This window comes from Pezoporus flaviventris, unplaced genomic scaffold, assembly GCF_033815535.1.
Source record: "Pezoporus flaviventris isolate CSIRO_AGI_PZ_B2104156 unplaced genomic scaffold, CSIRO_AGI_Pfla_v1 ptg000015l, whole genome shotgun sequence".
Lineage (NCBI taxonomy): Eukaryota > Metazoa > Chordata > Aves > Psittaciformes > Psittacidae > Pezoporus > Pezoporus flaviventris.
The window spans coordinates 38,656,293-38,670,966 of record NW_026892563.1 but is presented as its reverse complement, the minus strand read 5'-3'; the positions used below and the strand labels follow the sequence as shown (position 1 = coordinate 38,670,966).

The following is a 14,674-nucleotide window of genomic DNA, read 5'->3' as shown; positions in this document are numbered from 1 at the left end:
GCTGGGCTTCTGTGCTTTTACCCCCCCGAGTGGGTGGTTTGTGATGACAGACCCTATCCACAGACCCAAAGGCATTGCTTTGTTTGCCTGTAAAGCTGGCAGTGGGCTTCCCCACCAGAGATGGGACTGGTAATCCTGAGCTCACAGGCTACCACAGCACATGTGGAGATGCGGGCACAGGCAGAGCTGGTGAATAGGCAGGGAAGGTTTCAGACAGGAGCCGTGTGGCTCACTCCATGTGCAGAGCTGCCCACAAGGTTCCATCCTCTATCCCAAAAATGGGAAAACCGGTACTTCTGTACTCTACAGAAAATGCAGACTTTAATAGGATGTGTGTGCTGCCCTTATTGCGAGCAACGCGTGTGCCTTAAAACATGACAGCTTTAAGAACCTACCCTGCTGCAGAACAGAAAGTAATCCAGGTTCACACCTTTGCAAGAGGCTTTCAAAGGGCAGATAGTATTATCTGCACGTGCCTTTGCTGCGTCCTGCAAAGTATTGGTCAAGGTTAGATTAATTACTTCTTTTTGCAGTGTTTTGTTCAGGAAACCACAAGGTGAGGAGCACTCTAGAAGGAAATGTATCACCAAATTTGTCACATTTGGAAAAGGCAAAATTTTAAAAGCACCGAGGTTTAAAGCGCAGGACAGCAAATAGTAAAACAGAAAGAATCCTCTTAAAAGACTCCATCACCTCTGATTGTCAGATGCCCATTCTCTTCTGGTGGTGGGCTGTGAATGCTTTTAAGCAACTGTATTGGGTAGAGTTAATTCTATGTGTTGCTCTGGTTCATGAACTGGCCTCCCCAAATACACACTTTCCCTTAAGCTACATAAAAGCAGTGGGAAGGTGAGGCAAGAGCTGGGACACGGACTCAAGACTTCTGCACTGATGCTGCCTCTTTCTCAAAATTCCCTGCATCCTTGGCCTATTTTTCCACACCAGCTCAAACAGCTTTTGAAGCCCTTTTTTTTCTTAGTATCTTCCTTGATCAGATTTCCCAGTGCCTTCAAATTCCTTCATTTTCTTGGTCTTTGTTCATGTGGCTATTTCCATAGTCACTTCTGACAGCACGTCCATCTGGTCTTTTTCAGTTCCTGTCTGTGCAAAGACTTATAACCCTTTGAGGCATTTGCAGGAGCCTCTCGGGTGTCTCCCTCTTATTTCAAACACTGGGTAGACCTGCAGAAAAAAAACAGGGGAAAGCTGTAGGGAATCCTAATCTGGAGCAAATCACAGAATCACAGAATGGTCGGGGTTGGAAATACTTACTAGTTCATATTTTTTCTGTGTGAAAGGAGGAAAACCCTGCCTTTTCTTCAGACACAGTGTTTCTGCCCATTCATTTGGCTGTGTGACAATTGCCAGCAAGCGGCTGATGGGCCTTTTTTTCTGGCTCACATTAAGAGTATGGCGACTAAATGGGGAAGAGAGGCTCCTGTGGATTTGAGAAGGCAAAAGTTGTGCAGTCACAGGGTCACAGAGCAGAGCATCCTTAGGTGGATTCCCAGAAGAGTTGCAGCTTGTGGTTATGCTGCAAGCTGTGAACTTTGGCAGGTTCATGAGTGAACAATGAGGTAGCTCTTCTAGGCATCAAGGCAAAGCATGCTGCACAGGCTGAAAAATGAGCTGTCCTAATGATTACCAGGTTAAAGATGTGCTCCTGTAAATTATGCTGAGCCTAGAGATCTGATTGACCTCAGCCTTTGTGAAAAGCTGCCATATGCTGTTCAACAAAATCAAAGCAAACACAAATTGGCTTCACCTAGCAACACCTAAAGTTTATTGCACCCATGCACCTTCCAGCCAAGAGTTCCTTCCTCTGCACTGGTGATCTGTGTTACAAAAAGGTAAAAATGGATTGGTACCTTCTTCAATTTTACATTTAGGTATGTCTGTCTGGCTGGAAATTGATTCTGCAAGGCTTTAAAGGAGTGAATGATGCCTTAGATGACACACATCTCTCCAGACCTTTGAGCCTAATGGGTTATCTAATCAATTTTGTGTCTGTTGAACTACATGGGCCTGTCTGAACAATTAAAATGGTGCATGGAAAGCAGGTGCTTTGTGGTATAGAGAATGAAACACTCTCAGAATAGGTATTAACTGAGGCTGGTGTGAAAATTAGTCGCAAGTGCTGAATATCAACTGCAAAACCTCACCTAGTCTGCCTTACAAATGCACTGGAGATATATTTGTTAAGAGAAAGTAAGCATTTTCCCTGCTCATTGCAAGGGGGTTGGACTAGATGACCTTTGAAGGTCCGTTCCAACTCAAGCTACTCTATGATTCTATGATTTGACGAGGGTGCCTTTGTCACAGGAGTCTGAATTGAGAGGCAGACAGCTTGAACCACACGAAGAAATGTGTGGGTCAATAGAACAAACACAGCCATTTCCCCACAAGGTCAATAACAGATGATCATTTATTCATCAGTTTGGAAATAACAACTTGCTGTCAGTGAAGAACATGGCTTGTGAGCTCTTCAGGTAAACAGACAATAAATGGAGTATTATTCAAATGTCTGGGTAATGAAAAAACCAACACTTAACTGGACCTTACTAAGGGCAGGAGAGGGAGGGTGTCAGGCCTGTAATGTCTCCAGTAGAGAATACACAGGGAAGCCATCACCCTTCTTGCTAGGAGAAGGGTGAGTGAGCTGCATACAGCAAATACACAGCCTCTATGTGTGGTTATTAATTACTTCAGAAGGCACGGCTGAGATTCTTCTGAATCAGGGTAGTACATGCTGCCTGATGACAAAAAACCCCACAGGATTCCTGCCCACCCCCAAACATGTTGAATTTTTTATAAAAGTAATTTTTAATATACTCACTTATGTGCTGTATTTGAAAGGAAGCATTTTCTAATATTTATGAATCTTATTTGTACCTTTGTCATGGGGGAAAGAAGTCAGTTTTGCAGCCTGTATTGGACCTGGGAATTTTAGGGAAGGCTCCATGAGATGTTCATACAATGTCTCTGTCTGTAGTGACTTTGGATATTTAGCATTTGAATTACCAAGACATTAGTATCTTTTACTATGACACAGTATGTCTTTCTTACACAAAAGGATGTAAAGTTTCTTCTAAGAATTACTTTTCTGATGCTACTGACAAATGGAGCTGATGACAAAGTGCTCCTTGAAAGTCCCCTGAAAGGCACTCAGAAAGTGAGGTGAGGAAACAAATGGATTTATAGAAAATTCAGTTTCATGTTATAATCATTCCTCTGACTTGGCTGATTTCCATTTATCCCAAGGTAGTGTTGAAGCTAAGTTCAAAGGCATGATAATCATAGCATAGTTTATTATTTCTTTTCTTCATGGGCGGTCAGTCATCTGCACAGATGCTTTATTGACCAGCCACATAGTTTTAATCCCAAAGTGCACTTTCATGCACTACGAAGGACTGGTGTTGCTCCACACAGAGGGCCAAGTTTGGAGGGAGGAGAACAAATTGCCTTTCCTGACATACATAGGACCCTTTTGCCTTGTAGAATTAAGAGTGATCTCCCTGCTGGACCAGAAGCAACACCTTGCTTAGAAAGAATTGTTACCTCTGTTTCTAGGAGGAATTACGTTAAGGTTATTTAGGAACTGTAGAAATTAAAGCCTTGACATGAGATTTTTTTTGTTGGCCAAGACCTATATTGATAAAGGAAATAGGAAAAAAAACAGTTTTAAGCTAGTAGCCAAGTGTATCATGTGTCCAAACACAGTAACAGTGAATCCACTGGGACTTTAGATGGCCATTGATGGGACCCATGTCTGTGTTTGCAAGAGGTGCCCGTTCTAAATGCCTGAAATAGTTGCATGAGTTCAGTCAACTCAATGTGACTATAGGAAACTTTAGGACTCTATTTTTATTTACCTTTTTAATGGATAGCAGTTCTTACATAGACTATAATAACCATTGAGCTTAGGTTTGATGTATGGCCATCGTTTCATTAAAAGAAATGACACCAAGTACGCAGTGTTAGTTGGTTCTCATTCTAACAGAGAGGCAGCTTACCCAGGCATTGAAATAATTCATCCTATAGTTCCAAATAGAAATGAATTTACAGTGAAAAGCTATGACTTCCTTCTCTCTTAGAGAAAGGCACGATATCAGCAAATAAATATCGGCAGTGTTCGCTGCAAGATGCAGTTTCAGACCTTATTGGGACATTGATCCATAAAGGGCTGTTACAAGAAAGCAACATCAAATGGGTGCAGAGAGACTCGTATACAGATTCATTCTCTGAAAAGCTGGGTAGAGGTAGCATTAAACAACTCCCAGAAAAGACATTTCCATCAGTTTTTGATTATACAAGATATTATATGTGAATTATACTACTTGAAAACACTGAGCCATTGGCTCTATTATTAGCTTTAATAATTGGACAATTAATTCTGTATTATTTAGCATTAAATTTAGACTTAAATGAATAGAAAGAGCCCTATCTCAAGTTTTTCGGTAATTCACCATAGCAGTTATTGAGCAGTATTCACCATTAGTACACACAGCGCCCTGGGCCATTGCACCCAATGGATTTCTCCATATTATATTTGTTACAATGGAATTTGAAAAACAGTGAAATTATAGCATCAAGACTAGAGTAGTTGGCCATAATGGTTCTTCCATACCATGGATGTAGGTAAAGACAGTAGCAAACGGAGTACAAAATACCATCTAACAGCACTGACAGTTAGCTCTTCCTGTACCTGTAGTGTTGCCTTTGTCTGTCCACAGACCATCTCTCTCCACAAAACCTTAATAAAACCTGAAGAATGTTCAATTGGATCCACTTCCCAAATGATCATGCAGTTTGAAAACCTTTGTGTAATAAAAAATGTGAATTTATGCCATGTTCAGGAACATAATCTTGATCCAGATAAGGGATGCTTCAGATTGGTTGTAAAGCCTAAGTATTTAACTTCTGAAGGGCCATGTTTGCCAGTCAAACCTGTGTTTAGCAAGACTTATTTTCCCCAAAGTCATACTGACTAGTAGACCTCTTTTACTAGTATGATCCATGCCAGGTCCCACCTCTTGTCACACATTGTGTCTTATTTCTAGTTGGGATTTAACTGACCTTTAGTTCCATTGGTCATTACTTGGCCTTGCTTTATTAGACTTAACAGTCCAGATGAAGTACTCATAATTTTTCTCCATATGGTATTTATGCAACTGGATCAAATTATTCCTTGGTCTTATCTTGATAATGTAAACAGAATGGGGTTTTTAGTCATGAAATATGTTTTCTGCTTTATTTCTGTATCTTGTCCACTTACCCTTTTTGGCACATGTTCAGTATTGCTTTAACAGCCTCAGCACAGCCAGACAGTGGAAAAAAAGATCCCACCTTTACATACTCTTCTTACTTTCTTATTTATATGTGCACAAGTTACATTAGACTTGCTTTTGCCACAGCATGCATGGAAGGGTTACATTAAGCTGCCAGTAATACTTCGCAGGACATGGTACCCTTTCTGTGCCTGTGGCTTGAATTTCTTATGCCTTGATGAATAAGTGTAAAATTCACTGTATAGAACACATGTTTGAGAGTGATCTGGGGGAGACGCTTTGTCTGATCATTATTTACCTTTACCTTAATCCATATATTTTCTGCATATTTTCCCAGCAACACCTTTGTATTTCCTACGAGAGTATTGTTGATGAACATACTGGGTAACAGTGAGGCTTTACTGAGACTGGAGGAATTCCCTTGTTCTAGGAAACTTTAGGCTTCATTGTTTTACAGGCACTCACAGCACAGCATGAGACAAAGGAAGCACCAAGCACCTCTGCTGAGCAAGTGAGGTATTTCCAACACAGCTCATCCAAGTTCCTTCCTCTCCCAGTTCCTGCACGTTTCTGTGGAGGGCCTGCTTCTCTCACAAAGCAAAAACAAATGTATGCATGGTTACCCATGTCAGCACCACTGCTGCCCTGCCTTGAGCAGAGGGCACTGGTTAGTTGAACAGGGAGAGAGATCCATCTCTCAGCTGACTAGGGATCTCATACCCCTGATGGAAGCAGAACCAAACCGATTATCAGTTAGAATATGCTTATCAAGCACATACTGTCATGGCAGCTTGATGTCCTGAACTTCTCTAGAGACCTGAATAGTCACTCGGCTTTGCAGGGATGGGGGTCTGCCTCTGTGAGAATGTCACCTCTTTCCCACAAATAACTACACGAGTCGTAAGCAGTTAAGTAATTCCACACTTCATTTCCCTTCAAATGGAAGTCAAACTGTCTATAATGGCCACCTCTGGACCTCTCTAATCTCCCTTTAACTTTGTTCTTTTCTGATCAAGTGACTAGAATTTACTGCGTTTTCCAGGGGAAACTGTACTATTGATGTACATACTGGCACTATATTTTCACTGTCATTTTCTTTCTTACTTTCATATCCCACTATTTTGTTCGCTCTTTCAACTGCATAATGCACAGTGTTTTTACTGAACTGCCTACAATCAACAGGTCTTTGTCTTGAGTGGTTAATTAATTTAGTTTCCAATAAAAGTAATCAATAGCTTAAATTACTACTTCCAACATACTGCACATTGTATTAGTCGTACCCATCTATCCTTCGGTCATGCTGTCCGTTGACATACCTAGCTTTACCAGGATGTTGCTCAGTTCTTATCAAAGCATAACAACTTTGAATGTTCTTGAGTTATTCTCAGCCTTTGTATTCTTGTGTCTTGAACTAAGCTCTTTCTTTCACCCTGTTTTTCAAGTCACTGGCTGACCTAGCATTTCATCAGAGCTGGGATGTCCACCCCATCTTGCCAGAATTCTTTTGCAGTATTGTCAATGAATCTCTGACTATCTATGTCGACCTCTTGATACCAGCCCTTCTTCCAGAGTTCATCTCCCTTTGTTCATCTGCACTGTTACCAACCTGAGAGTTTCACTCCTGGAGTACAGTGCAGTCCTCGTACAGTAGGTGAAGACTAGTGTTATTATTTCCAGACTTCTGGAAACAGGTATTACTGGCTCTAGGGGCTAAGTCCAGCACCTTTCTGCCTGCTCAGGTCCCTTGCATCAGAACTGGTCAATAGTGTGATGACAGCATTGCCTTTGAGAGAGCCTAAGAGTTGGCCCTACATAAAGAAAACAGGCAGGACAAGATAACCCAAAGTAGAGAATGTAGCAGAAATTAAACATGTATATAGACAGTAAAAATTAGAGCTTTGCTAGCATGTAAATAAAGATTGACATATAGATAGATGGAAACAAGGAAGAAAGAAAAAAAAAACCAAACTATTGGTTCAGGGCACATTTCTCTTAAAGCATTTTACAAGTGACTCTTTCAGAATTGCCATGGGCATATTTTCTCCTGATACTTGGCCACTGGCAGAAACCAAATCCTGTATGCCATGACTACTGGGCTAACATGATAGCTGAGCTCTCAAGTCCTTACACCTCTTTCAGCATCATGAAAGTGTCTTCTCCAGGTGCTTGATTAGGAATCCAGAACAAGAGTGGAGAACGGGCCCTCAGCAATTCAGAATGAAAAGGAGGATGTGGCATCTTCAGTGTAGTTGCCAGCTTCTCATCTTCACACTGAGCCATGAAGTGGAATTGTTCACTGCTTTCAGCATGGGCACTCTGTCAAAGCAAAGAGAAAAACATTTGGTAGTCATTGGTCAGGACCTGTTTTACAGGCCTGGATATAGCTAGGTGGGCAGAAATTAAAACTCAGTGTGGGAAAAGCATCAAGAGAAGGGGAATCCTTTGTCTTTTATGGGGACAGACACCTATAATGTGCCATGGGTCACTTCCCTTGCAGGACCATTTGGCCTAGTGAGGAAACCCATTAGAAAGAAACTGCAGAAGAAAGCACAAATGATATTAAACCCTTGTCGGTATCTGGGCATCCGCCAACATTTGTCTCCACACATCTCCTCCTCCAGGATCTTTCCCCACTTCCGGTGTTTCTCATCCAGATATGATCTTGTCTTCTTTCTAGCCCTGAGCCCTCGGTTTTGGTTGCAATGGGCCTCTTAACTGGTGGTTCTGTCTCACATCTTCTTACTAATTGGAGGGTCTGGGACATGCCACTTTTGGTTAGTCCAGCTGCTATCAAAATGTACAGCTAGTACATACTGCTTGCAGCTAGCTTGTGCTCCAGAGTGTAATAGTTCAGGTTACACACAGCACACACACAATTATCTGCTGCCTGACAATGTTCACAATTTAAGTGGGTTTTTTTGCCTGCCACTGGCCTTAATACTAGTGACATAAAGTAACCCTAATACTAGTGACATAAAGTGTCTATTGCAGATCACAAAGAAGTGAAGAAAAGCTAAGGGAGCTGGCAAGGCAAAACAAAGGTATTGAGTGGTGTTTATTGAAAGTGAGACAGCGTCCTTCAAATAGCTGAGTTATGTCCAGTGAGTAAAACAGGAAAGATCATAAACTCTGGCAGGTTAAATGCGAAAATAAAATAAGGCAGGTCAAAAAACAAATGAGGAACAGACTGTAAATGGGAAAAAGCTCATAAATCCTTATTTAAACACTTCAGCAGTAAGACTGTCTGTTGAGCCATAGATTATCACTGCAAAAGACAAGGTGAGGCCGTGACAGAAGAAAAGTGTGCTTTTTATAGATGAACTTGAGAAAGTTCCTGCATTTGTTCATTCATGAGGGACTTGTAGAGGTTCTGTCTGAAGTGACTGTTGAAGAAGCCATGGGACACAAGAGTGAAATGAACCTTAATACTTCAGTGCAAGTGAATGATGCTCACCTGAGAGCTCTGCCAGAGCTCACAGATGAAGTAGCTCACAGATGAAGCAGCTGAAGTGCTGGCTATGGTGCTCAACCTGTCACTTGAAACAGTCTTAGGTCCTGAGGCCTAGAAAGTTGACACATGTAACATCAATTTCGTAAAAGGGTCCTGGAGGAGATCCAAGGAACTAGCAGAGCCTGATGAGCCCATTATTAGAAACATTAGTAAAGAAAATAATACATATATATATCAGGAAGGAAAAACAGAATATACTGAGGACTTGATGACTTTTGCAAAGAGAAACTGTGCCTTTCCTGAAGCTGTTTGAAGGCATTGGGATGTATATGGATAAGGGAGCTCATGGAGAATGCTGAGGCTTCTAAAAGGTTTCTGGTAGCCTGTTATCAAATTCAGTCCTCACATGGATGAATAGTTGGTTGAAAGTCAGCAGAGGATAAAAATAAGTGGTGAGTTCTAACTAATCACAGATGTGATCTTCAAGCTTGAACAGGTCCTTGGGTGAACTCCTCAGGTCTTAAGTAGTAATTAAAGAAGCAAAGGTACTGTTAAGAACAGTCACACTGGAAAAGGGACAGGGAGGTAAACAGAGTGTCCTGGGGCCACTTTATTAACCCTTGGTGCATCTCACTTCAATATCGTGTTCAGGTCTCAGAACGGATGAAAGAGAAACTTCCAAACTGGGAAAGTTTGGAGATGGGTCCATGGAACAGCTTGTGTACAAGAAGCAGCTAAGTCAGATAGGTAGGGCTCATCAGCCTGGGAAAGAGGTCGCTGAAGAGAGATCTTACAAAGGCTTCCAAAGTCCTGAGAGACATGGAAAACATGACTAGCAAGTCTTTTCCAACATAAGCATGAAGGTCATCAAAAGACATTTGTAGCTACTCTGTTCCAACAGGCAAGAAAAGGTGCTTTTCTCATCAAATGTAAGGTCTCCTTGCTGTCAGAGGCTGTGGATTTGAAAAGTTTGCACTTGTCTTGGTAGAAAAATCCACCACAGGTTACCAGGTACAAAGACCTTTAGCCTAGGAAGTAACTGAGCTGCAAAATGTGAGAGTATTCTGGGGAATTATCACATCCCCTTCTACCCTTGTGTTGGTATTTGCTGTTGGCCACAGTCAGAAGCAGGTCCTGGGAGATGGGCTGCCAGTCTGCCCTAATACAGCTGTATTTATGATCCTTCCATAAGAGTGAAAAGCACATGACCCAGAATGTCAAGCCTGGATAAAGCATGGGGGTGCTATGATGCTGGGAATGGCCTTACCAGGAATAATGGGAGGGTGAACTACAGGGCAGCTTGCCAGTCCTTTCTGATAATAGGTGTTTTAATGAAAAATCATTGCAATTCAACCTGAAGCCTGTGACAGAGGGGGGGTGGGGGGGGGGAAAGAAGGAAAAATTCCATCTGAAGACAGCAGCTTGCACAATGCTGTCCCTGCAGGCTTCCACCAGCTACTGATGGTGCATTCAAGGCATGAGGTCAACACTTCTTTCATAAACTTTTGGTTCCAGAATATGACACATGCATCTCTGACACATGCTCTTGCCCTCACAGAAACAGGGTCTTTTAAGTCTTCGTGCATTGGGCCCTGGGTGTTTATGTTTCTATTTTTAGTTACAAAACACAGTGACACATTCTTAACTGTAAAGCCTTTAGCTAATTATTGATAGACTGCTGCCTGTAAAAGAGTGCTGTAGTTACTCAGAGTCTACAACTTCCTCTTTTAAAGTTTAGTGCTTCTGTATTCCTTGGCTGTTTAAACTGTATTTTCATCCTGCTAAAAGCACAACTTGTGTAGTACACAGATATCATCCTGGGATTTTCTTACCATCTAAACAAGGAGCATGTCCTAGTAGTTGTTCAGTTACCATTTCACAAGCTGCTCTTCAGAAATTTATACTTGAAGGCAAGCTTTGGTATTTCCTGGAAAGAGAAGCAAGGTTTTGTTACCCCTGTTATTCTGTTGCCCCTCCATTTGGTATTTTAAATAGGACATGGGTCTTTCCTGCATGAACTGATACACCGGGCTCTGCTCCTCCCTAGTTATGGCTGCATAGCTGAGGCTGCTATTCTGTGCCTGAGGAAAAACAACATTAAATGCAGATCAGTGTTTTTATATGAATATTTACCTGCCAGATAAGAGATATCAGCCCATACATGAAATGGTTTGTAACCTGAATCTTCAGGTGTAGGTGGGGAAACATGCTGCTAAACTAATCCTACAAAACCCTGCCAGGAGCTAGGGGTATATATCACTTTCCAAGCAGCCTGATGTTAGGAATAAGAAAAGACTATAGGGAAAAGCAAAGGAATAGACTATTGAGATGAATGCTGTGAAAAAAAAAAAAAATAGTGCATCAAGGGAACCCAGAACTTCCCACTGTTGATCTTGCTGACTATAAAACCAGCCAGCCTCCTTCCAGGAGAGGCAAAACTCAAACTGGAGAATCTTCAATATGGCGCTTGTAAGATTGTCTCCTAATGTGTGTAGTAGCTGTAATCAAAAGAAGTGCAAAGCCTGCACCTCCTGTCTATACAGGTAACAGTCAACCCAGAAGTGATACCCAGTCAGCATATCCTAGTGTTGTTCTGCAGAGTGCTACAGTGCTGCATGAGAGTGCAGTACGGAGTTAGAGTAAGGAGAAACATGGTATTCAGCTCAACGATTCAAACCTGATCTGGATGTCACAGCTGCAGGTGTCACTCTGTGTTAGGTGTGTCATGGTTTAAGCCCAGCCAGTAATTCAGTACCATGCAGTCTCTCTCTCACTCCCCCCCTTCCTCCCCACCCGCTCCCGGAGGGATGGGGAGGAGAATCGGAAGACTGCAACTCCCACAGGTCGAGATAAGAACAGTCCAGTAACTGAGATATAACACAAATCACTACTGCTACCATCAATAGTAATAAGGGAAATAACAACAGAAGAGAATACAACCACTCACCACCTGCCAACTGATACCCAGCCTGACCCGAGCAGTGATCTCCTCCTTCCAGCTAACTGCCCCCAGTTCTACATCCTGGACATGATGTGCTGTGGTATGGAATACCTCTTTGGTCAGGAATGCCCTGACTCTCCACTGCAAAGTGCCAGACCAGAGCACCTTCTTTTGCCATGTCTATCAGAGGGTGAGGTCTTCAAGGGACAGGTCCTGGCTTTTAAGTGAGACCACTTCAGCTGCGCACCTTACGGAGCAGCTGGTCTACAGAGGAGGGCAGCGGGATGAGAAAGACAGAAAAAAATCCTGCCTCCACCATCTCATCCATTATCCAAAGACTGGATACTGGAGCAACATTTTGATATACTTCCATCAGCACCACACAAAGCTGAAAAGGCGCTGCCAGCCGCATCCTGCCTAGTAATACTGTGATTTTTCCAGACCCTGTCAGGCTGACATTGATATAGGCAGTGAGAGGAGGGTATGTCAGTAGCTCTGGAGATTTTAGCCTGAGATAGGAGGATCCCAAAAGAAAACAGAGAAAAATGAGACAATTTAGCAAAACTGATGGGAATTAATGAAGTGATCCTGTTCCCCTGTCCCTGTGCTTCCAGGTGGAAAGGCTTTATCAAAACAATATTGTCTGTTCTATATCTGTGGGGTGAGGAGGGCTCTGCCTGCCTAGACAAATTAATTTCATTGTGTTTTTTCTTATATGTCACCATCCAAGATTGTAAGTTTGGGCACTCACAGGTGAGAGAGAGAAGACTGGGCTTACAAGCTGCCACAAATGCTAGAATCACAGCAGCAACTATACCTCAGTGATCTAGGGACAGCTGACAGCCCCCAGAGTCACCTCAGCTTTCCATAGATGACCTCTACAGAGAAAGTAAGAATCACAGAATCCTAGAATATTTAGAGTTGGAAAGGACCTTAAGATCATCTAGTTCCAACCCCCTGCCATGGCTGTTAAATGATGACTGGGGGGGGGAAGAGGGAGGGCTGGAAATCTGAAAGTGCATAAACCAGCAACTAACTTCTGAAGATATATGGATGAACTGTATTGCAGTAGCCAGTACAGGCTTTCCTTCATGCCGCAGTTTCTTTGGTCTACCTGTCAGGCTATCTAGATCATGAATTTTGCAGCTGCAGCTGTCCCTGCGGTTAACCGTGCCTGTCTGCAGCATATGACAGTTTAAAGCATGAGGTGAAACCTACAGGAGTCAACACATGGGGACAGGCAGAATGTGATTACTTGAAACTCCACAACCAAGAGTCAGGATCAAAGAAAAAGGGGTATGAATTCTCCGGCTTGATTTGTTGGTTTTTTACTGCAGTGCATTGAGCTTGGAGTATTTCAGTGAAAAGTCAATTTTGAATTGTTTCTCAAGCATTCCCATTTTGAGTGTTGGATTATTCAGAGATGTGCGATGCCAACTGAGAGCATTTATGCAGAGAGGTTACAAGAGCAAGGTGAGAAGGATGCATGGGTGACTGAAACACTTCCGTGGCTGCTGTCACTTCTCTGCCCCTGACGAAGAGCTGCCTGATGGGTTTGCAGAGGTGTGTCAAAAGGGACTGAAGAGGAATGCTAAATGGCTGATGGGGTAACAACTGGTGTTACAGATGGGTGCCAACCACCCTGAGGGCCATGATACCTTGTGCTGACTACAAGGTTCGTACAGGCTCTCTCTGTGTGTGATGTCTATGACAGGAAGTCTGCTACTACTGTAATTAATTAATTTTTAAGAGATTAAGAACTGTAGTAAAGTAATTATTTTCAGTTCTGTCCCCATAGCAGATGTGTGCTGTGGTAAAGTTGTGACAGGCAAACATTCATGATGTTTCTTCATCTCTCTCTAGGTGCTCAAGCATCTGCGACACTTAAATTTCACCAATAACATGGGGGAGCAAGTGGATTTTGATGAATTTGGGGACCTGGTAGGGAATTACTCAATAATCAATTGGCACCTCTCTCCGGAAGATGGTTCAGTCGTCTTTGAAGAGGTTGGGCACTACAATGTTTATGCCAAGAAAGGGGAGAGGCTCTTTATCAATGAAAACAAGATCCTGTGGAGTGGATTCTCTAAAGAGGTAGGTGCTTAAATCCTCGCAGCACCATTTCCCAAGTCTCTGCAGACTGAAATTTGAACTAACCCTGCACACTTCTCATATTATGGCTCTGTGTCTCATTAAAAAGATCCGTTCATCTTACTGTATACATGGTCTCTGCCATAGCCTCTCACACCCTGATTACACACTTCTGGAAATAACAGGCACCTGCTTCTCCCCTCCTATACATTTGATAAGCCTGGGTATTAAGGCCTGTCAATCTGCCCAGGTTCACTTGGACATGGTGCTCAAATAGAGATGCTAGTGCCTGCTACTGGTTTAAATCTACCAGAAGGTGCTTCTGCAGTCTCAAGAGTACATGATGTAGCCCTTGATTTTAGTCAGGCCTAAGTCCTTCTCCACTTATGTTAGAACTTTTCAGCATAACCATTGTCGCCAGCAGCCAGGGTTGTGTTCTCTTGTGTGATGGGAAGGTGTTGGAGAGATCCCTGGGTAAGAGCCCCCTCCAGCCTAGACAGAAACCCTGGTTTCCAGAGGGGATGGTAAGCAGGCCTGGGAGGGGACACAGGGAGCTTAGAAATGTCACTGTGAGGCCTGGCTGCAATGTTTAGATGGTTACTGAACAAGGCAATTCACTTCCAGGTGATTATTCACATTGGCTGACAGATAGGTAACTGCTTCTGCAGTAGCTACACTTGTCTAATGCAACTACACTATCCATTAAGCCTTACTTACTCCAGCTAGCCCAACTTCACTTACGGCTTAAATCCAGAACTCTCTGAAGAAGGCATGGGTCAGGCAGAGCACATTACAGAAATACTGAGCTCAGGTTTTTCTAAGCCCAGCTGGAGTCTTTGAGACAAGCTACAAGCAGCATTTTAAAAACCTGATGTCCTAACCCCTCCTTCTGATCATTGCAAA

General features: G+C 42.7%; 2 protein-coding genes across 2 annotated transcripts in view; both read left to right on the top strand.

Annotated features, from left to right (window-relative positions):
- The window catches only part of CSTB (cystatin B), a 43,867-nt gene that overhangs the window by 12,491 nt on the left and 16,702 nt on the right, over window positions 1–14,674 (top strand). The window lies entirely within an intron of this gene.
- Window positions 1–14,674, top strand: part of CASR (calcium sensing receptor) — a 38,305-nt gene that overhangs the window by 15,218 nt on the left and 8,413 nt on the right. Inside the window, exon 4 of the mRNA XM_061454178.1 lies at window positions 13,544–13,774. Coding sequence (XP_061310162.1) covers window positions 13,544–13,774 — 231 coding nt within the window. The remainder of the gene's footprint in view (window positions 1–13,543; window positions 13,775–14,674) is intronic.